Genomic DNA, 24,299 nt, shown 5'->3' on the forward strand with positions numbered 1-24,299 from the left:
CCAGGGACATCTACTGATCCAGGAGCTCCCACCCCCTACCGGACCACAGATGGCAATCTGGACGGAAGGCACTACCACCCACAACAGAGGCACCGATCCATTCCAAGACGTCCACCGTTGGAAGTGAAATTCAAAGGGGAGCCAACACGCTTGGGATTTTTCCTAACCCAAGTCCTCAGCTACATGGAGGAATATGGGCAGGACATTCCCAGCGACAAAGCCCGCATCCGGATCGTGCAATCTGCCCTGGATGGACCAGCTGCGGATTGGGTAGTGAACTTGCATGACTCCAATGCCCCAGAACTCAGTAACTTCAACCGTTTCATGTCCTCTTTGAGAAGACGATTTGAAGACCCCCTGGCTGATCGCAAAGCCCGTGAAAAAATAACAACGATGAGGCAGGGCAAACGCCCAGTGGCTGAGTATACACAAGAATTCCGGGCCATTGCCAGCAAACTGAATTGGCCAGAAGACATCCTCCTTGGCCATTTCAAAGACGGACTAAACTATGATCTATATGATGCTTGCCTACCCCGGGGGGACCCACATCGACTTGAGGAATGGTACGTCTTGGCAGAGGAAGCAGAGATCGACATATTGAAGAGGCACCGCCGAGGAAAACAATGGAGCCGCCCCCCGCCTGAGCTGACACACCAACCGGTGAAATCATCGGATACAGCCAAGAAGCAAATGAGATGTTTCAAGTGCGGAAGAGAAGGGCATCGAGCTGTAGAATGCCTCAAAGGCCCCCCAGCACAACCCAGACAGATCCCCAATCAACAAACCCGGAAAGTATTCAGCTAAGCCAAAAGAAACGGCCATGAGAATGATGGAAATTGCAGAAACCCCCACCTCTGCTCACCAAAGGGAAAGGACTCCAGCCTACACCACAGGGCCGGTGGATGCCTCAGATGACAGCTCGGAGGGCGAACCCCTGGTAAGTGGATGCATCACACCCATCTTCAAAACAGTGACTATATTAATCCCCCCCATGCCCGAAGCTGTGAAGGTGAAAGCCTTAATAGACTCTGGCTGTACCCGCTGCCTCATTAGCCCAACACTAGTGGGGAATCTGGGCATCCCATCCAGGAGACTGGAACAACCAATCTCATTTGGCCAGCTAGATGGATCCATAGCAGGGGGGGTGCCAGCTACCCTAGCCACTTTGCCAATACATCTCTCCCTGGGCAACCATGAAGAGGACTTAACGTTTGTGGTGACCCCAGGTATGGAATGCCCAATGATTCTAGGGATGGAATGGTTGAAAAAATGGAACCCCTGGGTAAATTGGAGGACGACAGAAATCAAATTCCCGAAGGGGGACCCTATGGACTTAAAACCCCAAGGGAGGCTACCAGAATCAAGAATAGAAAAAGCATCCATAGGAGAGGAAAAAAGATTAACAGAAATACCAGAGGAATATAGGGACCTTGCTGAAGTCTTCAGTGAGGAGAGGGCGAATGAGCTTCCCCCCACCGACCCACAGACTGTACCATTGAATTCAAGCCTGGGGCAAAACTCCCGAAGCCCAGATTATACTCCATGAGCCCAAAGGAGAAGGAGGAAATGGAAAGATTTATAAAAAAAAACCTGGAGAGAGGTTTCATTGAGCCAGCCAAGCCTAAAGTGGCTGCCCCGGTCCTTTTTAGAGAGAAGAAGGATGGCTCCTTACGTTTATGCGTGGATTATAGGGCCCTGAATACAATCAGTGAAAGCAACCTATACCCGCTGCCCCTCATGAAAGACATGCTGTCACACCTATCGAAAGGGAAAATTTTTTCTAAACTAGACTTAAGGGAAGCTTACTATCGCGTGAGAATCAAGGAAGGGGACGAATGGAAGACTGCATTTAACTGCCCCATGGGGTGCTATCAATTCAAAGTCTTGCCATTTGGATTACAAGGGGGCCCTGCAGTCTTTATGCAATTAATCAATGACGTTCTAAGGGAGCACCTGTTTAAGGGGGTCCTTGTTTACTTGGACGACATTCTTATCTTTACCGAAACAAAAGAAGAACACGTCAACTTGTCAGAGCGGTTTTAAAGAAGCTGCGAGCCGCTCACCTATATGCCAAACTCTCAAAATGCGAATTCCACCAGGAAAGGATAGACTACCTAGGCTATCGCATATCCCCACAGGGCATTGAAATGGACCCAGAGAAGGTCAGAGCAGTATTAGAATGGGCACCACCCCGCACAAGAAAGCAACTACAAAGTTTCCTGGGCTTTGCAAATTTTTACCGCCAATTCATCCCCTCATTTGCACAGATAGCCTTGCCCCTCACTAACTTACTAAAAACGAAGGGAACATCCTCAGTAAAACCTAGCCAGCCACTAACATGGACAATGGAGTGCCAAGCAGCGTTTGAGAGACTAAAGAGACTTTTTTCTGCCGAACCAGTACTAAGGCACCCAGACATGGACAAACCCTTCATAATACAGGCAGATGCAAGTGATGTGGCAGTGGGGGCTGTGCTATTACAAGAAAATGATGATGCAGTATTGCAACCCTGTGCATATACATCTAAGAAACTCACGGAAACAGAACAGCGCTGGCCCGTATGGGAGAAGGAGGCTTATGGGATACGTTGGGCATTACTCACGTGGCGACAGTTCCTGGAAGGCAACAAAATCCCCTTCCAGGTATGGACTGATCACAAAAATTTAGAAGCCCTGAAAACTTCCAGGAAACTCAATCCCAAACAAGCCCGCTGGTCCCAGCATTTTCACCAATTCCAATTTAAGCTCAAACATTTACCAGGAAGAAAGAACTTCCTGGCAGATGCACTATCTCGCATGCCCCAATATAACAGCGCACGAACCACAGACTCTAGACCAATAATGGCAGAGTCACAACTGGCAGCGCCAGTAACCACAAGAACCCAAGCCAAAATAAAACCACAACTGGACAGCCAAACTGGGATTGAATTCAGAAAAAGTTTGGAAACAGATGATTGGTTCCAGAAAAACAAACATGTGTGCACAATGAGAGACGGATTGCCTTGGGTAGGGGAAAAGTTATATATACCAACAACTCAAAGACTAACTTTCATGCAACTTTGCCATGACACAAAATCAGCAGGGCATTTTGGATTTGTAAAAACTTTACACTTAATTAAACGGCAATTTTGGTGGCCATCAATAAAAAAGGACATAGAAAGTTATGTTGCCAGCTGCCCAACCTGTGCATCAGCAAAGAGGTTGCAAGGGAAATCGCCAGGGCTGTTACAACCAGTGGCAAGTCCCTCAGCCCCCTGGAGGGAAATAGCCATGGATTTTATAGTGGAATTGCCTGAAAGCAATGGGAATACTGTTATCTGGACAGTCACGGACCTATTTTCCAAACAGGTGCACTTTATCCCTTGCCAAAAAATTCCCACTGCAAAGGCCTTAGCAAAACTTTTTATCCAGCACATTTACAGATTGCACGGGGCACCCCAACGCATCATCTCTGATAGGGGAGTGCAATTTACGTCTACATTTTGGAAGGAATTTTTATCCCTCTTAGGGACCACTCAGGGACTGACATCTAGCCATCACCCTCAGACAGATGGACAAGCGGAACGCTGCCAGTCGGTACTTGAGCAATATTTGAGATGTTTTTTAAATTTCCAACAGAGTGATTGGACGGACTTACTTCCTTTTGCAGAAGTTGCCTACAATAATGCAGTCCACTCCAGCACAGGCTACACTCCTTTTCAAATAGCCAACGGCCAAAGTTTCAACCCTATGCCAGAGTTAACCCCAAAAGAACCAACGATCCCTTCACTGAAAGAATGGATGGAAAGCCTACAAAACACCTGGCCAATAGTCAGAAAATCACTAGATGAAGCTAGGCGGGCATACAAAGCACAAGCCGATAAAAAAAGGGTTGAGCCTACACCATTCATTATAGGAGAAATGGTGTACTTATCTACAAAATACCTAAAGTCCCTACAGCCCTGTAAAAAACTTGGACCAAAATATATAGGACCTTTTCCAATTAAAAGGATCATAAATCCAGTAACAGTAGAATTAGAATTACCCAAAAACCTCAGGCAAATACACCCAGTTTTTCATTGCAGCTTGCTGAAAAGAGAGCATCAGTCACCTCTACGGCCAAAAATCCCCCCCCCACCACCTCCAATCATGGTGGAGGGGGAACAACACTTCGAAATAAAAGAGATCCTTGACTCTAGGAGATATCATGGAACAACTCAGTACCTAGTTGCCTGGAAACACCTCCCTGCCTCACAAAATGAGTGGGTCCATAAACGTCACGTCAGAGCCCGAAGCTATTGAAGAAGTTTCACACAGAGTATCCTAACAAGCCTAACTAAATTTTTACTTGTGTTTTCTTTCAGGTGGATCTCTCTTATTGTTAAGAGGGGCCGGATGTCAGAATCCAATTATATTTCATCTTTAATTATCAAACATAGAAACTCCCAATTCTGCCTTCTCTGGATTCTGCCATAAGAGGGAGAAAAGGGGGAGAGCAAAGGGGCTTTATGGCCCTCACTTCCTTCAGCACACTTCAAAGGACTGAATGTGTGTTTATTGTGGCCTCTAAGCTTAACATATCAAAGAAGAGTAATTGCCTTTCATGTAGTTATCTGAAGTCTCCATCCAGACGGAAGAAGAAAGGGGATGGAATTGTGATACTTGAAACTATCACTGGAAGGGGGGTTGATTGGGTGGGACTACTGGGGAACCCCTTAAAACCTTGAATGGGAGAGCTTGAACCCCAAGTCCTGTCTAGCATGCCTGCAACCATTTTCTCTTAATAAAGGATTCCTGTTGGAAGAATTATTCCAAGAGTTCTGTCTTCTTAAGATGCAAAGTGGGGTGGGTCCTCACAAATATTTTATCATAAGAAACCAATGCCTATCTTAATGCAAGTGACAGATTTTTTTTCTAGTGGCCAACTTCCTCCAAAATCACTTTCAAAATGTCACCTCTGTCAATAAAGCTATCTAATTGAATTTTATGTCCATATGTCAAATGTTTCTCAGTTAAAAACCAGTTATCTAAACAGGCACATAGGTTATGCAGCAGGCTCTTGGTTTGATCAAAAGTTTATTTACTCACACGTGTCCTAGAGGAAACCAGTTAACATCCTGGATGTGTCTCTCACAAAGATGATTGCTGAGATATTAGCAATATAAGGAAAAGTTTTGCAAGTCTGTTGTTGTTTGGAAGTTGTTGCTATATGGTCTCCAGAGAATGGAACCATTTATTTAAGAGCAGTGATGTTTCTGTCAGTGAGATTGTGAAAGCCTCTCAAGCATTGCAAATCAGCTTTAACATTATTTCTGCCTAAATTAACTTTCGTTTCTAGTCATACTGCATTAAATCATTTTCTCTCCCTTGCTCAACTATTAAATATCTCCTGCTTATCCAGCTGAGCGACTTCTTTTCTGCAACTTGATCCCCGGTGCCTTTTTATGAAGGGAACCCGCAGGACTTAAAGGTGTGCGCAAATTCAGAGTCTCTGGATGAAGTGAGCATCCTTTTAATAACCCTGGTGTCTCCACATGCAAATTGGAAAGCACCACACCCACTTCTGGAGCCAGAATAAATACATTTTTGGCTATGGTGCTGAAGTCTCCAGCTTCTCTATTTTACTGTGCTTTCCGTGATGCTACGCTTTCTTTGCACGTCCTAGAGTTGTTTCCAGGCCTTCTGTTGTGAAGCTTCCAGTTATGCAACCTAAGGTTGCACGGGCATGCCCAAACCATACAAGCCAGCGGTGCGGCACCGTTGGGCCGGTTTCCATCCGCGGTGGGCGCTTCTTCCCTCTGGGAGCCACAGAAAAGCCGGCGGGACAGCCTGACCTCTGCTGACCTGGCACCGTCTTCTGGGCCAGGGACGGCGGGGGTGGGCTTGTCCTCCAGTCACCCGGCAGCTCCAGACAAAAGAAGACTCGAAAGAGAAACGTTGCCCCGCCGCCGCCGCCGCCCTTTGCTCTCACCCGCCAGCCGAGGGTTGCAGGCCCGGAGGCGGTGAAGGGCGGACTGCGGCACCACAAGACCCATGGGGCCCGGCCAGCCCCCTTTCGCCACCTACGGAGGGGCAACGAGGCCGCAGTCCCATCCCTCCTTTGAAGGCTGCAGACGGGCCTCGCCCTCGCTTTCCCCCCCCCCCCAGGTGACGGCACGGGGTCTCCCGGCAGGGCGGCGGCGGCCATCTTGAGAGCGGGCTGCCCGTTTCCTAGATGGCCGCCACCTTCCGGTCGCGCGGCCTGCCTGCCCGGGGATGACGGGCGCCGCCTCGCTGCTGCTGCTCCAGCTCCAGCGCGGGGGCCGCGGCCTCCTCCAGCCCGGGGCTCCCCTGCCGGGCAGCGCTCGGAGGACTCTGGCCCGCCGCTGGGCCCGCCGCTCCCCCGCGGAGCGCAAGCCAGGCGACGACCTTCCGGCAAGCAGGCAGGCAGGGCCCAAGCCGGGCTTCCCCGGGGGGCTCCGCGAAGGGGCCGCTCGGACTTCCCTGACCTGCCCCCGCCCTGCCCTTCAGTCCTGGCCGTCCGCCGCGCTCTCGGGGTGCTGCTGGGCCCGGACCGCCTGGACCCCCGCCCGGCTGTGGAGGCTGCTGGGTGAGTAGGAAGCGTCGCGCCCTCCTCGGAAGCCCCCAAAGCGGATCCATCCCGACTGGGAGGGGAAGCCCCCCTCCCCCATTTTAAGGGGGTCTGTTTCTATTTCCAAGGCTGGGTTGACGGGTTTCCTCACGGTTTTTCTTCCGCTCGGTTTTCCAACCGCCCCGGGGCTGCGGGTGAGACGGGCGGCTCAGAAATGACATGGACAGTAAAATAAACAGGAGCCTCCCTGGGCAACGGGGGCTGCGGGGCTTCTGCCCAGAGAGAGGGAAGCGGGGGGGGGGCTTCCTTTCGGCCGGGGTGGTTATCGTGGTCCCCTCTTCGCCATTGTTTGATCCCAGAAGCAGCTTCTCTTTCCTCTGGTTCCAGCCCACTCAAGAGGCCAAGGCCGGGCAGTCCCCGGCTGCCCTTTGCAGCCTCCCCTGCGGAGGAGCGCAGAAGATCCCCGGGAGGATTTCATCTTTGGCCCAGAGTTGCTCTGTGGAGAAGGAAAAAAAAAGGGATAAGGAATGAGGATATAGAGGTGCAAACCCAAGCAGCATTAACTTTCATTTAAATGTTTTTATATCACTCCTCCCCGTATAATAGATATACTGGGTGCCCTAAAAATGCTATTCTACAGTGGAAACAGTAATTTAAAAAAAAAAATTGACTACAGCAATACAATTCATACAATGCCTAAAAGAGGCTGGTCAGAGAGCTCTCTGTTTAAAATGCCTGAGCACGTTTCTGGGTTTGTATCTGGCACAACAAGATTAGCATCCTGGCCCAGTTGGGGCACTGGAGCAAAGAAGCTCTTCTTCCCCTCCCCCGCCCCCCTCCCCACAATGTCACATCGTGGATGTCCAAACAATCCTGGAAGAAGCAGCTCACATAGGATGCTTTGAAATGGTTCTGGAGGAAGGAGGAACTCACTGAAGTTTCTCCTGAAGCCAGGTTGACGGTGGGCCTTCCTTCCTTCCCATTTCTGCTGCCTTCTGCCCCACTGAAATGGTTCACCAGGCAATAGTTGAAAGGGCCTTCTGATGGAGCTGTAGGTCCTGTCTCTGCTCTTGGGTGCTAACAGTTAAGCCAAACCTGTATCCTTCATTTGGAACTCTGAGAAACTATGCTTGTTTTGGAATGACAGCTGAGCAATTCTGCACTCCTGGCTCTTCTTTGTGCCAAACAGATCAGAGGTACTTGGCCTTGACTGCGGGTTTCCTTACCGGTGGCACTTGCTGCTATTTTTCTACCTCTGGTTCCCATCGCAATGACCGAAGTGGGGGAAAGCCCAAAGGGAAATCTCCAAAGGAAGATGAGGGTAAGTTTGGATTTATATGCAGTTTCAGTTTGGGGAAGTATATTTGTGTTCTCTTTTCTGTCAACCTGTGTAGCCTCCCATCCAGCTCAGATCTCTCTCCATCTTAAATTATTCTGAACAAGCTGGGTCTCTTCAACAGTGTTTGCCCAGAAACATGCGAACAATTATGATCCATATAAAACCCTCCACCCTTCTTCCTGAGTTTCTCTAACACAATCCCCGGAGGCTATTATTGCAACATGCTTGAAAGAGGGTGGCCAGAAGGAGAAGGTGATTCTAGGTCTCTCATAATCATTAAGTAATTTGTACATCCACTGGGAAAAGCAGGATTCAAATGAAGCCAGCAACTCATGGTTACTCGGAAACATTCTTACTGTAACTTCTATATATTTGCCAGTAATGGAAGAAGCGGCTCTCCTCCCATACAGTCCAGTTTAAAAGGGTACGGAGCTGCTTGAAAGAAAAATGTCTGGTAGCTGGGACCCTCTCTGTCTAAGCTAGGGACAAGGGCTTTTGTGAGAGGTCTTCTCTGGCCAGTTGGCTTCTCCGAATTTTCCCAGGGCAAAGCCTGGAGCCTGGCTTGCCTTCGAGAGAGAACAAATAATGGGTCTGGGGCTCCCTCTGAGCAAAGAACATAAGGGCAGCATCTGCTTTGACTGCTGGAGGGGAGATTCCTCTGATCCAGCCAGGCGATGTTACTGGTGGAGAGTGCTGAGCTCCGAGGCCCTTCCCAGGCTGCAAGGGCAGTTGTCCAAAGAGGCCTTGGCAGTGGACCGCCTTGTTTCTTGAGCCTCTTGTGGCCTCCTTAGAGGTGAGGCCAGCCATCCGATACACAGTGCAGGATGAAAGGGCTTTGCTGCTTGTGATTTAAAATGGTGCAAGCTACTAAGTCCTGCAAAATCTCCGGTCAGAGGAGCATTTTGTTCTGGGAGTGCCTGAAAACAACAAGGCAGCTTGGCTGCTGCTCCAGTCTCCTTTTAGCTAGTAGATGGGCTGACCTTTGACAGCAGTCTCTGACAACAAACTTTTCAAGGGAGAGGTTGTCACCTTCCTGCCTCCAGAAGATGCCTATTCCTGCTGCCTTTGGAATAAAAGGGACCTCCTGAGAGATTCCTTGCTGGGCTGTGTCACTTTCTGCTTCCTGAAGTTTCTGGATTCTCTCTTTGTGTCTTTGCCAGCTCTGCTTTCTGACTCTGAGCTCTCTTGTGGGAGAGCTGGAGGGAGGGGGGTGATTTGGCTCAGGCAGCTAAACCCTCCTGATAAGGGAAAACTGCCCAGTGTGTTGCAAGCCAAAAGCGTGAGGGGCCTGAAAACGGCTGCTGTGGCTGCTCTTCAGCCCTGGTGAAGCTCTGTTTTTCAGTCACCATTTCTTGGCAAAATCCAGCCCCAGCCCCCATGTGCTATCAAGAGAAGGCTGCACCTCTGCCCCGTCACTCTTGTTGGATGTCCAGTTTAATGGGTTAGCCCTGCTGACAAATGCCTTTGTTTGCTCACAAATGTGTTGTTTGGGAATCTGATTGAAAGCACCACGGATAGATTTTGTGACCCAGTGCAGCCACGTACTGGGGAGTCTGAATTATGGGCAGTGGGCTTTTCTCTGGGAAGGAAAGCCATTTCACCTGTTAATTCTAAACTGTTTAAAAAAGAGAGCGCTCTGAGGTTTGCTAGATGGCCCTGAAGCCGTGCAGATGTGGGCCCCAAGGAGGAGGCTGGTTCTCAAACATGGCCAGGAAAAAGGCTTGACCTGCTAAAGATAGGATTCTGCTGTCCGGAGTCTGAAAGGAGGCTGAGATTGGGAACCATCAGATGCTGTTACTATGAAGCCCTTTTTCCTTCCACTGCTAATGGAGGTTCTGCTACAAGCCCAGCATGTGTGAATGGTTTGAGGTCATAGTAGTGCTAAACCCAGCTCTAAGCTGGGTGGTTTAGAAGCCAGTGTAGCCTGTTTGTTAAAAGAGTTTTGAACTGCCAGAAATCTGCCACTCTCAGCAGTTTCTCCTGTAGTGCTAAGCCACGGTTTAAAACTAGAGTACTGCGGCTAGGTTCCCAGGAGAAAAGGGGCAAAAGGTTCCTTCCCTGTGATTCCTGGGAGAGTTTCAGAAGTAATGGCACTTATTGCAAAGCTGCCCTATCTGCAGCCTTCCCCTTGGCAATGGTGGCAGCAGAAGGCAGCCATGCTGTTCTGGCTGTTCCTAAAACAAAAATACACGCTTCATCTTTTCCTTTTGTGGCTTTGTCTACTTTTGTCTGAGAATAAAAGCCCCCTTGCCTGCTGAGGACCAGGGCTGGAATTCCAACTAGGTAGCTCCCTAACGTTTTCGGCTCCCCAGCCCTTGGCCTGGCCTGAATAGGCCTTTCCTGCTGGCCAGCCCCCTCTGGCCTCCCTCTATTCAGGCCGGGCAATGGCTGAAACACAGTCCTGTTCTGCAAACCAGATGCTAGATTTCTAGCCCAGCTTTGTTTTCTAAGGAAGGCTGAAATGTAGAACAAAAAACAAGCTGGGGAGGCAGACTGTAGCCCAAGGCATAATCAGCTTGTTGTAACGTTCATCCTGGTAAGCTCTTATGTTTCCTCTCTCCAGAGGAAAAGAGACGCCGAGAGAGGGAAGACCAGATGTATCGTGAGCGGCTGAAGGTCCTCTTCTTCATTGCCATCATCATGAGCCTGCTGAACTCGCTGACCAGCAGTGCGGGCAACATCTCCTGGAACGACTTTGTGAATGAGCTGCTGGCCAAGGGGGAGGTCCAGAGTGTGCAGGTGGTGCCGGAGAGCGAAATTGTGGAAATCTACTTGTACCCGGGAGCCGTGGTCTTTGGCTGGCCAGTGAGTGTCCTTTCCCGCAAGGCTGGCCCTTCATATGTTGGGAAAGGCCCCTGTGGCCCCTGAGCTTTTAAATCAGTAGCCAAAATCCTTCAGTCACAATTGCTTCCTCTTCCTCTCCTCCCATTTTGTGAAGTTTTCATGTTTTTCTGAATAATTTCATTGTGAAATTAATGTGAGAAAGGAAATCAATGGCTTATATGTCTTCCTTGAAGGGCTTCCTAGATAGAACGTAGCTAAAGCATTTGACCAAAGTCTTAAGTTAAAACATTTGAGCTTTGGATGGATCTAGATAATTTTCAGTTCAGGAGTTAACTGGTGGAAAACTCCAGATACAAAGAATATGGCATGTTAATATTTGAATAGCCAAAAGAGTGATTGTAATTGTTCTGAATCACTTTAGCCTTGGGTGGTTTTTGTTGTTTAAAAAAAATCATTTTGACCCAGACTTCAAGTAGGACTGGATGTTGACAGGCTGGAAGGTCAGGCAAGTCAAGAAGCCATTTTTGCCTTGTGGGGCTGTTTTCAGAGGCAGCCCTCCGTTTCCTTCTCTGAGGCTCACCTGGCTGGGGTTTCTCCACCTGGCTCCTTTTTGTGTCTTACAGAAGCTGAGCCTGACCTATGTGATGAAGGTGGCAAACATTGACAAGTTTGAGGAGAAATTGCGAGCAGCCGAAGAGGAGCTGAACATCGACCTAAACGACCGGATCCCCGTCTCTTACAGGCGCAGCAGCTTCTTTGGAAAGTACGGAGAGCTTAGTGGGGAGGGCTTGAATGGCCCCCACCTGGCAGCCTCTCTGGTCCGCCTCCCTCCCAGTTGCTTGTCTGCACTTTGATTTTGGGGTGCACAATAACCAGAAGGGGTGCTGAGCACTAATGGCCTATCCTGAAGATGAGGTCTAGGACAGGTTCTCCATGGACTGGCCTGAATTGTTCGACCCACAGTGGAATCACACATCCTCATAATGGAGGACCTGATTTCCCTAGGAGGCCGCAGAGACCAGGACCAGGGCTCAGCCTGAGCAAAGGAGTTCGTGGGCAAATGCCCAATTTTGTAACTGGAAGCCCTGGTGCCTGGGAGTGGCTTGGTGGTCTGTCACTGGCAGCAAACTCTGCCTCTTGGCCGGGTCACCAGAGGCTCCTGCAGAAAGACACAGACACACACCACTTTGTTTCCACGGCTGGCATAAATTTTCCTTTGAGTCTTCCCACCAAACTAAAGTTGCAAGGGACCTGTTTTTCCTCTTTTGGAAATATGAAGTGAGCGTGCAGCTGAAGTATTTACAATCTCCCAAAACCCATGCTCCGTACTGGATTTATTTTATTAATAAATCCAGTTTTCTTCTGTGTTTTGGCTCACCAAACTCAGACCGGTCTCCAGCTGCTGAGGCCTGACCCTCTTGTGCTCCTGTCTTGGCAGTGCCCTCTACACCCTGGGAATGACTGTGGTGAGCGTTGGCATTCTATGGTACATTTTTCGGCTGGCTGGCATATCAGGAAGGGAGGGCGCCTTCAGTGCCTTCGTAAGTAGCCTCACCATGGGGGGGGTTTGACATCCTCCAGCTGGGGGTGGTCAGAGACTGGGCAATCTGGGGCTCCATCTTGCTCTGTTGGGGTTGCCTGCTGTTCAACCTCCTATGCAGGGGTGTGTGCGAAAAGGGAGTCCTTTTCCCCTCGGGTGGGACGGTTGAGCTCCAGGGACTGCCACACCCAGTGTCTTACCTGGAGCAAGTCTGCAGACCTCTACATGTCAGCAGAGTGTGCAGTTTATTAGTCAATCCAGCTCGGCATAAGCTGCTCTGGTCTTCCCTGCAGCCGTTCTCAGCCCTCACTCCTGCCTGTGCTTTAGGACAACAACAGCTCCCTTCCCTCCCCGCCCCCCGCCAGGGGTCGTGTTCCTGGCTGGGGAAGCACTCCAACTGAGCCTTCCCCAGCTGTCTGCCCCTCCAAGGATGTGGGAACTGTGCGCCACAGGCTTCTTGCTGTCTGTGTCTGAACTTTCCTTCCCTCCAAGCGCCACAAGACAGAAAGGCTCAGAGCTTGCTTTCTTCTCCCCCTCCTTGGCAGAATCAGCTAAAAAGGGCTCGCTTCACAATCGTGGATGGCAAATCTGGGAAAGGGATCAGTTTCAAGGATGTGGCAGGCCTGCACGAGGCCAAGATAGAAGTCAAAGAATTTGTGGATTATCTGAAGGTAAATGAGGGAAACTGCAAACCAGTTTTTGCTTCCTCTAGAATGGCTGGGCCTTTGCTCATCCCAAGATGCTTTCAAACAAGAGAGTCTAGGAGAGGCTGCAAAATATCTTTAGCCTCCTGCTGCACCTGTGGGAAAGAGAACAATGCCTTGTTTCTCGAGTGTGCTCTGCTCCATCCCTTTCTTTTGGTTCTAGAGTCCGGAGCGCTTCCTCCAGCTGGGTGCCAAAGTGCCCAGAGGTGCCCTCTTGCTTGGACCACCAGGCTGCGGCAAGACCTTGCTGGCAAAAGCGGTGGCTACAGAGGCCCAGGTGCCATTCCTGGCAATAGCTGGCTCCGAATTTGTGGAGGTGATCGGTGGTGAGTCCCCCTTTCTCAGTTGTGGGGCCGCCCGTGGAAGGAGATGTTTCCCAGAGGACCTGAACCAGTTTTCTCATAAAGATGCTTGTGTGGATTGTCACTGATCTGCTGCTGTTCCCTCCTACCTGCTTCCCACTTCCTGCTCCTCCACCATCTCTGACCTTAGAAATCTTCTGCTGCAGCCCCAAATTCTCTGGGAAGATTGGGTGGCCCCGGGACTTTGACTAGCCAAGCTTCCTGGATTGCTCCCCTGGTGCTACTTTGCTCTCTGCCCACTCCTGGCTAGAAACACCCAGCAACCTGTGGTTTTATTGGGCTGAGAGCTGTGCGCGTCCCAACCAGCAGGAGCAGAAGCTCTTGGGAGCCCAGTCTCCCTCCCTCGGATGCAATATAGAAAACCCCTCACTCAGAGCTAACTCCCACTTTGCCCATTTGCAGGCCTTGGTGCTGCCCGCGTGCGGAGTCTGTTCAAGGAAGCCCGGGCTTGTGCTCCATGCATCGTTTATATAGATGAAATAGACGCGGTTGGGAAAAGGCGCTCGACAAACATGTCTGGCTTCTCCAACACAGAAGAGGAGCAAACCCTGAACCAGCTGCTGGTAGAAATGGACGGTCAGTTTTTCATGGCAAAGAGTTTGATTTTGAAGTCTGGAATCTTTTATTCCCACCTCACCCCAAAGGGAGATTCGCCTCTCCTAATACGGCATTTACCCTCCAGTTTGCCTCTTCCCTCCCCGCTCCATTTCTGGATCATTCTCCCGAGCTGCTGCCTGTTTCCTTCAATCTGGAGGTCTGGACTTCCCTTCATTGTCAGGCCTGACGTTTTCCTCTGCTGCCTCTCCTTGGATGAATTTCCGTTTGTTGGGGAAGGGAAGACGAGCATCAGTGCTGGCTGCATTTGATGCTGCTGGATAGGGAGTTCATGTCTCTCCTGGGGAAGCGGAGCAATTCAGGGAGTTCCTTTGGGTCTGATTCTCTTTCTCCAGCGCTTCTCCAGGAGAGTCGCTCTGCTTGGGCAGGAGGAGAGCCCTGCCCCTTCCTGTTTTCTGGGATTCTTCTTAAAGTCTGAGTCACTTCGGGGAAGGGAGGCACATGGAGTGCTGGGAAGACGGAGGGTCTTCTCTCCTGCTAGAGGCTGATGATGAGGGCGGCCTCCATGGAAGCAGCATGGCCTGAATTAAAGAAATGCTCAGTCAGAAGTGGCAGCCCCAGCCACTGCCTGCTTGGTCTTCTGGATCGATTGAACCGAATTTCTGGGTTTATAGAGCTGTAAGCAAAAATGAATCTCTGCCTTTAGAAGGATTTCTGCTCGGGCTGGTTGAGAATGAGTCAAGCTCAGGTACTGGCATGTGAATGCTGAGTCAACTGCCTAATTCCCTCCTCTGAGCACGTTTGGCTGTCTTTGTTCCTGAAGCTTCTGTGGGTTCTTCTGCTTTATGTTTGCACCGTGCTTTGAAATGCTGTTAGTACCCTTTGTAAGAGCCCAAGCGTTCAGATAGCCAAGCTGGGGAGGGTCAGGAAGCCCCTCTTTGTGGGTGCTCCATCACTGGAGGCTTTTAAGAAGAGACTGGACAGCCCTTTGTCTGAAATGGTATAGAGTTTCCTGCTTGAACGGGGTTGGACTAGAAGACCTCCAAGGCCCCTTCCAACTCTCTTATTCTGAAATGCTGGCTGATGCTGAGTGGTGGGGGAAATTGTGGGCTGAATATGGCAGTGTAGGGCCCAGAAGGGGCAGTGTCTTTACAGCTGGAGTTGTCTGCAAAGACTGGGGAGTATTTTCCCGATTACACCAATGTCTGTGTTCTGTTTTCAGTTGAAGGGTGCAGGAAAGTGGTTTAAAGAGACATTCTGTACTTTATAATTATATAACTCTGGTTTCCCCCCCCCCCAAGGTTTACAAGCACCTTCCTCTTGTAACTTCCTCCCTCCAGCATCCACACTGGAGTGTATTGCAGCTGTGCGCATGACCCAGAGAAAGACATATCTGGCACCTTTGCCCATCTTTGTTGTTTCTGAGGTTCCACCATTTCTCTTCTGCAGGGATGGGGACCACAGACCACGTCATCGTGCTGGCATCCACCAACCGAGCTGATATCCTGGATAACGCTCTCATGAGACCTGGGAGGCTTGATCGTCACATTTTTATTGATCTGCCCACTCTGCAGGTATTATAATGGAAGTTGAGGAAGGTGCACCCCTGGATTCTTGAATCAAAAGTCTCCAACTCCACACGGGTTGTCATCTGCCTTGAACGCCCCACTTTCCTTGTTGTGATTATTCACTCTGAATCTGTGTGATTCAGATGCTTGTTCAAAGCCAGGAGCCTAAACAGTTTGTTGCTCCTTTCCTTCGGGCTGAGGAAGGTGGGACTGCAAAAAGAGTTGGAGCTTTCTCTGCTCTCCCTAGAACTGGCACTGAACTCGGGGAAAAGGGGTGTCCTTCACTAGCAAGACCCCTACTGTGTGTTTTCTTTGGGGCTCCCCTCTTTCAAGGAAAGCAGCAGCTCCTTTCCTGGCCAAGCTGCCCTTTCTGTTGGCTCTCTGTTTGGGCCTAAAATTCCTCAGATGCCTGATCCGATCTGGTACCAGGAGCTCAAACCACGCAGCTGCCCTGAAGGAAGAAGGAGCAGGAAGTCCTGGCAGCTGAGCCCGATGCTCTAATTGGGGCTATTGTAACCGGCCAAATGAGTCACACTCTGGCCCAGAGCCAACCTGATTCCCCCGCCCCCATTTCCTTCCTTTCATTCATGCATCGAGGGAAGGGGAGCGTTTGTGAGTCTGGATTCGCTATCTTGGTGCAAGCTTGGGATGAACCGAACTAACCAAAAGCGGGATGATGAGAGCCACATGCAGCCTTTGGGGGAAAGAGGGGTGCCCATCTCAGCAGGCTCTTCCCTTTGCTCTCCTGGGCAAGGAGGGCATGGCTGGACCGGCCGAGGAGCGCAGGGTTGACTGGCTGGGCCTAGAGCAGCCTCAGCCAGGGTCAGTGTCCGTTGCATCTGAGACAGCCTGCTGTGGGGCAGCCAGGGCCATCTGTTCGGTCCGAGACCCAGACAGGCTCTCTGAGCATTGAAGCCCGAGATCGGCCATCCCAGGCCAGGCTGAGGGCCTTTGGGAGAGCTGAGGGCCAGCCCTCCTTTGCCCTCCAGGTCTGGAGAGTCCCCTCCCTTCTGGAGGCTCTGCTGGCCCCACTGGTGTCCTCAGCAACACGTCTGCTCTGCTCTTTGTAGGAGAGAAGGGAGATCTTCGAGCAACACCTGAAGGGGCTTAAGCTGTCCCAGCCCAGCAGCTTCTACTCTCAGCGGTTGGCTGAACTCACCCCAGGCTTCAGCGGTACGTGGCAGGGGAACAAGATCCAGCTTCTCCACACACACACACACACACCCCGCAGGGCTATGGGGACCTTTCCTGTTGGGACAGAGAGCAAGGAGTCCCCTCTGCATTCCCACCCAGCCCAGCCCCCGTCCTGTTGCGGTTGCCACTTTGCTGTTGTCCACTCGGCCCACACACCCCAACTCAGAACAGATGTTCCTCCTCTTGCCCAGCAAACTCTACAGTCACATCAGGGCCATTTCAGTCTGGGTTTTCCTGGTTCTCCTGGCCCCCCTCCCTCCTGGGAGCACCCTGTGGTTGGGCCCAATTAACTCCTTGCTGCCCAGATGTGGAGCACCTCTGTGTGGGCAGCCAGGCCTGGCCTGCGGTTTGAATCCTGCTTAGACAGCACAATCAGCAGCAGCCCCCCCCCCGTCTGCTCCCTCCTTGAAAAGCCTGTTTCTCATTTGCAGAAACCTCCTTCCAACCCACTTCCACATCCCCACACCAAGCGGCCTGCTTTTCTTTTCCTTTTGATGATCTTCTTATTTTCTGAGTTTTTAAACATTTAAATAAAATCCCATGGTTAATTTTAAAAAAAGCTTTTAGAGAAAAATCCCCGATGCTAGTAATGAATGAGGTTGAAATAGAGAAGCGAAAACTAAGGACTGTTGAATTGGGGAAGATCATAAATACCTTCCAAGGCAGAGGGGGATTGATGGGATGCCAGCTGGAAAGGGCCTGCGAAATTTGCCAGCTGCAGGGGCTGGAGTGTCCCCCAGCATGGGGAGACCACGATCCAAAATCCCCTTGTCTTTGAACTGGTCTCCATGCTCAAAGGGAAGCACGGGCAAAGCCTCAAGTCCCTGGGGGGAAAGTCATGGAAATGAAAATCATAGACATTCCCAAAGATTGTTCTGGTAAATGAGGCAGAACGTCTTGTAAAAATTATTGTCATCCTCTTATCGAAAGATATTAATAAGAAATTAATAAAGGTGCTAGGAAGTGCCTGTCTGTCCATCAGCAGGACAATCTCCAAAAACTGAGCAGGGACAAATTCATTGGGATGGGGGGCAGACTGGCAGGAGGAGGATTAAAAGGGGGCTGGATGCAGCTGGGGCTCCAGATGAAAAGAGGGCAGAAACGGCTCTCCCTGGTGCATGGGGGGGGGTAGCAGTTCACACAGTTGCAGCTGCCCCTTCCTAGCCTCATCCCAGTCACACAGCCACCCCTGGGCTTCTCAGTTCACACTTCCACACAAAACACACGCACACATCCAAATGCATTACTTCATTACACAAAATAAAATACTGATGCCATCTGTGATCACTGACAGTAAAGAATTAGGAAAGAAATCCAGAAGCCAATTTCTGCAGTGTTTCTCTAGCTTAAATTTTGCCAGGTGTTAAATAAAAAGTGTTTTATTACCTTGCACAACTTGAAAACTTGAGCCAATTCTGTCAGCTACGTTTCCCTCGCCTCATCCAGCTACTTTGATGTGGCCAAGAGGCTCCACGGCCTTTCCTGGAAGAAAAAAATGCTGCTCTTTTAAAAGGCAAGCAATCAGAGCCCAAGTGTGAGGGGCTTGTGTAAATCCCGAGGCCTTTAGGAAACCCAGAGATTTGCTATGCCGTGAAATATAGCCCAGAATGGAGGTTTTTGAAGATTAGGCAGGCGAGAAGAGACTCTTAATGGAACAATGAATTAATTCACAGTTGAGATCAGATCCTGCAAGAGGAGGCTGCACAGCCTCTGTTCCTGCAGAGAGGGAAAGAGGCAGCTAAAGAAAGGAGGGTAAGACCTAGCAGCTTGGATGACCAGGCAAAGAGGGCTGCCCCCAACTCAAGGGGCTGACTGGCTGCCTGGACCTGCCTTCCAAGCTGGGTTGGCGAGAGTTGATGGTTGGCTTGCTTTCCCTCGGTGTCACGGCCGGCCCTTTGCCTCTCTTCTGGCATTGGGCTCTGCCGGACAATGTGGCTTCGATGCTCTGGAAGCCGAACAAGAGATGTGGCGTTCTCTCCGCAGGAGCTGATATTGCCAACATTTGTAACGAGGCGGCTCTCCACGCTGCCAGAGAGGGATACAAATCCATCGACACAATCAGTTTTGAGTGCGCTGTGGAGAGAGTAATTGCAGGTAAGGTTTCTTTGTTCTTTTCTGGCGGCTTGTGGGGAAAGCAGTCGTGTGCTTCAGCCTAGATTTGGGAGGAGAGCTTGGCTGGGAGAGCCACCTAAGGGATCACCGGCCGAGCAAAGCACTTTGGGTCTCAGTCCTGGTTCATTTGGGATCTGGGGTGGACTACAGGGCCCCGGTGAGTAATCATTGTCTCTGATCATGCTGCGCTTGGGGAACAACCTGCCGGAGGTCGCTTGGCTTTGACAGGAGCTGTAAACACCAGTAGACGGATATGAGCTCCCAGACTGCTAGCCAAGGTTGGGGTTTGTTTATTGGCATTTCTGTTGCAGTAAAGCTCTTCTGATGGAAGCAGAGCCTAGTTTAGTCCTTTCTGAGTTGGGGAGTCTCCACAGTTGCTGGCCTAGAATAATCACGCTTGCTGGAATTTGTAGGGGACCAGGGGCAGAGCAAGGCGACTGGAGGCCTTCTGGTGGGAAACCTCACCCAAGCAGCCGGGTCTTTGGGGAAAGACGTTTGTGTGGTTCTAAGCATAGTTTTTATGCGGGGATGTTTCTTGGCTGCAAGGATATCTTTCAGCGAGGCAACATTTAATGGCAGTTAAAACTGGAAAAGGGTCCGTAAGTCTCAAGTGTGAGATTGTGGACTTGCGTGGTTGCCTAACAACCCATTTGGAAGCCTTTCTTCAAGCAAGTGTTGTTCTCCACTTCCTTGGCCTCCTCATGACTCAAGAGATGCGAGAGGCTTTTGAGCGCTTGGCCTTGTGATGCTGGAAATACAACCTGAGAAACAGAGAGCTTTTCCTCCCACCTCTTCACAGGAGCTGCCAAGAGGAACAAGATCCTTTCACAGGAGGAGCGGAGGGTGGTGGCGTTTCACGAATCGGGCCACGCCTTGGTGGGCTGGCTGTTGGAGCACACCGAAGTGGTATTGAAAGTAAGCTGGCTGGCTGTCGTGAAGCTAGATTTGCAGAGTGCAACAGGTTAACTCACGATTCTTCCTCCTCCTCCCCCTTTCCTGCCCCAGGTGTCCATAGCTCCCCGCACAAACGCTGCGCTGGGTTTTGCCCAGATCCTGCCCAAGGACCAGTACCTCCTGACCAAGGATCAGCTCTTCGAGCGGATATGCATGGCGCTGGGGGGCAGAGTCGCGGAAGCCATCACCTTTAATAAAGTGACCACAGGTGAGGGCCTGCCTTGCGCAGAAAAGGGCCAGGAAGCTACTTGTTGCCTTGGCCTCCCAGGGGCAGCAGGTGCCTCCCTTCAGATGGCGTTTAAAAGGCCCCTTGGCCGCATTTTAAAACGTTTCCAGCACTGCCTTTGTTTTTATCCTCCTGCCTTTCTCCAGGGGCCCAAGATGACCTCCGGAAGGTCACCAGGATAGCCTACTCGATGGTGAAACAATACGGAATGATGCCAGCCATCGGCCATCTGTCCTTCCCAGAGAGGGAAAGCGGCCCAGGGGTTGGACGGCGTCCCTTCAGCCAAGGGTTCCAGCAAATGATGGACTATGTAAGCTCTCCCAGGGAGGCCGAGCCTCAGAGGAAGCGGGACTGGTTCATGTCTAGTTGCAGGTCTCCTGAAGCTGGACCCCTCCCGGTTGCAGCTTCCCAGACAGGGAGATTATCAAGTGGCCTAATTCTGCCTATTGGGCAGTCAGTGCCAGGATGCTGGATCCTCAGCTGCCTTTTCTCCTGGCGGGGAGCTTCCACTGAAAGGGTTGCGATCAGTGGGTTTAGCCGGCTGTGGTTGCCATTCCTTCCATAGTTATCTTTTGGCGTCTTTCCTAGGAAGCGAAGTTGCTGATAGCCCAAGCGTATAGGTGCACAGAGAAGCTGCTGATGGATAACCGGGACAAACTGAAGATGGTAAGGTTCTGATACAGTTCTGGAGGTGGCCGGGGAGGAATGAAAGCCTGGCAGAGGACCGGCAGTCAGTTCCTAACAAGTTGCTCCCTTCTGGCTTCCCCTGTGCGGTTAAAGTGAATCTCAGTAAGTATGGTATTACAGAAAAATATTTACCACCACTCCTGCTTGATGGCTTCACTGCAGCACCTCAAAGACGGTCCCATTTCAGCAGGTGCCCCTTTTGTGCCGTTGGAGCCAAGAAGCAAAGTGGTTTGAAAAGCCTGTCCAGGCCTCGAAAGGCCAAAGAAACCAAGGGAGACTTTCTGCACCAGATACTCTCTGGAGGAGCAGGAAGCTTTTGTCTCCTACTTACACAACGCTGCACATGCCCATGGCGTACATTCTCACCACTTTACCTTTTCTGGGCTAGCAGGGTCCGTGTAGGGAAAGAGAGGGTGAATTCTGTCCCATGTCATCCCTCACCTGAGGAGTGCCAGAAACTAAGAGATTGCCAAGGATGTGCAAAACATTTCATGTCGGTGTGCTAAGTCTTTGGAGCATCTTGTTTTTCTTCCAGAACAGGCAGGTCTGTGATTTGATTCTGGAATATCTGGATGGAGATGATGCAAAAGTAAACGCAGCTCATGTTATTCCAGATATCCTGCATTCCCAAAAGAAAATGTGGCAGGTTTGCCACTTTTCAATTTTCCCACTGGCAGAGCAATCCCTGCTCTGGGCAGCTGTTTCTGGCAGTGGAGGCTCCTCAGCTGGAATGCGTAGGTCGGGAGAAGGGCCTTTTAGAGCCAGATTTCCCTGATGCAAAACGTTTTGTAGCCGACCACAAAACTGCACCCAGCTTTGGAAATGGGGAAGGGGCTAAAACCTTTCTCCAGAGCTCTGCATTTTTAGAGGGCCTGCTGGGGCCAGTTCCTTCCCATTATCAGGGACCCTTGCTTTAAGCCCCTGAGGGCTCATTTGCAGGGCACCATGTCCCCATTCCATTTTTGGTGCCTGTGGAAAATGCCGAAGCTGCTTCTGAGGTATACTTATTGTCTGCCAATCCTTCCTCTCTAGCTGGCAGATGCCCTGCTGGAGAAAGAAGTGATCAACTACGATGACATCGAAGCCCTTCTTGGCCCACCCCCCCACGGACCCAAGAAAACAATCTCCCCGCAGAGCTGGATTGAAGCAGAGAGAGACAAGCAGGACAGAGGAGAGGAAGAGCCACAGCCTCCCCAGTTGCCCAATTACAAGGAGGAGCAGGAGCCTCACCTGAACTGTGTTTGAAACCTGAGCATGGAGCGAGTAGCCGGTTGAATTCAGGTTTTTCTTCCAAATGTAGAAGTGCTGGGAAGCCGTATTTTTGCCTCCTCAATCCTGCCCAGTTTGGATGTGGGCAATAGGCAGGCCAAATCGTGAACTCAAGGGTTACTCTAGCTTTAACAACAGATCTGGATGCTGCTTACAGAGAGGAGGAGGACAGGCCCAATTTTGGTGGGTGGTTCTGCCCAAAGTTAATTTGAATCTCCTGTAGGAGATGGTAGTTCCCAGTTCTTGTTTTTGTTCACATTTGTCCAAAGCAGTGTGTGCCACTTGCAGGATTATATCACTTCCATCTCTCCTAGTAAGGTGCTGGGTTCCTCTCTGGAGCACCTTCCCATGCACTTGGATGGGAGAGGGACTCTGGCTCGTACACTCGCACTGATCTATGTCAATGCACAGAGGCATTTTAGTTTCAAAATAGGCCCTTGCATTGCAGAGTTGAGAAAAGCAACTATTTTAGTTCTGCTACATAAGCCCCCCTTTTGCAAGGCTCCATTGTCTCCTGTGAGCAGTGTCTGCCATCCGGTGGTCTGCTGAGGAACCTGCACCACAATTTGTTCTGGTGGAGAATTCAGGTTAAGTCACCCAGTTCCTACCTGGTGATATTGGGCATTTTTCCCAAGGAAATCTGATTCATATGCAACACAATTGAATGGTTCTTGCCGAGGGAGCAAAAGTTGCTGGGAATTGGGGCTCAGCAGCATCTAAAATGAGGCCACAAGCTCCCTACCCTTGTCTGCAGCCTAGCAATATCTTCATGAAAACCCATTTGTCAAATTTGGGAACTGCAGCATAAATGAAGTGAAATTTTAGGGTACATGTAATTGCTTTTTTTTATAGTGGAGAATCTTGTATTTTGTTTTCAACAGGCTGCTGTATTTCAATAAAGATTCAGAAGTGCAGATCCAAGTATTTTTTTTTATTGAAAATTTTTAAAATTTTACAAAAAAAAGTTCCCTTCCCCATACCCTCCCAACCCACCCCAACCCTCCCCCAACCTTCCCAGAGCTGAATACAGGCTTAATTAAAATTTAAAAGAAAAAATTTTAAACACAAATAAACTATATACAAATTTGGTTACAATAATTAAACAAATCATAAAATACTTTAACACCAATATTTAAAAAACAGAAAGAGAAAAAGAAAAGAAACAAGAAGAAAAAAGAAAAGAAAAAAAAGAAATTAGAAAAAAAAATATCTGAAAAATATTTTAAACTTTAAATATAAAATTATTCAAAAGCTAAACAGTATTTTTTTATATCATACTTGTGTTGTATAAAATTTATCCATCTTTTCCATACCAAAAGGTACTTCTCTTGCGATTGATCTTTCAAGAAAGCCGAAATCTTTGCCATTTCCGCTAAATAGGAAACTTTAAGAAACCATTCTTGCAAAGTAGGCAAAGATTCCTTCTTCCAGCATTGCCCTACTAACAACCTAGCCGCTGTAATTAGATTTAACATTAATATAATTTCTTTACTGTCACAATCGGAAACAATACCCAACAAAAACAATTGTGGGGTAAATTTTATCCTTCTTTTAAAAATTCTTTGAATATTCCACCATATCTTAATCCAAAAAGCTTTTATATTTTTGCATAACCACCAAATATGATAATAAGTAGCATCCAAGCAACCACATCTCCAACATTTAGGCTGCAAGTTTGAATACATACGAGACATTTTTTGTGGATCAAGGTGCCATCTGTAAAACATTTTATAAAAGTTTTCCCGTAAATTTTGGGCTTGTGTAAATTTGACATTCCTCACCCAAATAATCTCCCAAGTATCTAATGGAACCGATTCATTAAAGTTTTGTGCCCATTTAACCATACAATCTTTAACTAGTTCTGCTTCTGAATCCAGTTCCACTAACACCCCATACATTCTTTTGATATGGGTTCGTCTTTGATCTTTTATTTGTTTTAACAAATTCTCATCCTCTCTAAGCAAACCCACCTTACAATCTATCTTCCACCTTTCCAATAATTGTCTATACTGAAACCATGAATAAATAATATTTTCTTGTATTAAATCTTCCATAGATTTTAATTGCCAATTTTTACCATCCGATCTAAGTAATTGTGTATAAGAAATACTATCCATCTTAACTCCTCTCCTTATCCCTTCTATCGCATGCCATGGAATAGCCCATAATGGAATTCTTGAATCACTTCTATAATATTTCTTCCAAACCCAAAGTAAGGAAGTTCTTAAAATATGAGACTTAAAAACCCTATCAACCTTCTTATTAAAAATTAAATAGGCATGCCATCCAAAAAGTAAATCCCATCCCTCCAGGAGGAGTACATCTACATTTGTTAAGTTAACCCAATCACTAATTAATGTTAACACCACAGCATCATAATACAATTTCAGATTCAGTATAATTTTAAGTTTTACTCTTGGTTTTTTCCCTGCCCAAATAAATTTATTGATACCTTT

At 49.2% G+C, this 24,299-nt stretch overlaps 1 protein-coding gene across 1 annotated transcript; it reads left to right on the forward strand.

Moving 5' to 3' along the window:
- Positions 1 to 6,145: 6,145 nt before the first annotated feature.
- On the forward strand, positions 6,146 to 22,759 carry SPG7 (SPG7 matrix AAA peptidase subunit, paraplegin). Its single transcript, XM_039331004.1, has 16 exons — positions 6,146 to 6,567; positions 7,739 to 7,870; positions 10,452 to 10,693; positions 11,296 to 11,435; positions 12,111 to 12,213; positions 12,758 to 12,883; positions 13,080 to 13,242; positions 13,681 to 13,854; positions 15,283 to 15,407; positions 16,472 to 16,574; positions 18,579 to 18,689; positions 19,507 to 19,622; positions 19,713 to 19,869; positions 20,034 to 20,197; positions 20,476 to 20,553; positions 21,607 to 22,759. Exons 1-16 carry the CDS (start codon positions 6,234 to 6,236, stop codon positions 21,817 to 21,819), a joined length of 2,481 nt encoding a protein of 826 aa, XP_039186938.1. The 5' UTR covers positions 6,146 to 6,233; the 3' UTR covers positions 21,820 to 22,759.
- Positions 22,760 to 24,299: the final 1,540 nt, after the last annotated feature.

The sequence above is a fragment of the Crotalus tigris genome, unplaced genomic scaffold, assembly GCF_016545835.1.
Source record: "Crotalus tigris isolate CLP2741 ecotype Arizona unplaced genomic scaffold, ASM1654583v1 scf7180000024433.1590703, whole genome shotgun sequence".
Classification (NCBI taxonomy): Eukaryota; Metazoa; Chordata; class Lepidosauria; order Squamata; family Viperidae; genus Crotalus; species Crotalus tigris.

Bases quoted from the DNA above. Each gene is read 5' to 3' on its own strand.
- SPG7 (XM_039331004.1), top strand. From the start codon at position 6,234: ATGACGGGCGCCGCCTCGCTGCTGCTGCTCCAGCTCCAGCGCGGGGGC. The intron at 18,690-19,506 runs GTAAGGTTTCTT...ACCTCTTCACAG, and splicing joins TGTGGAGAGAGTAATTGCAG to GAGCTGCCAAGAGGAACAAG. The intron at 20,554-21,606 runs GTAAGGTTCTGA...CTTCCTCTCTAG, and splicing joins ACCGGGACAAACTGAAGATG to CTGGCAGATGCCCTGCTGGA.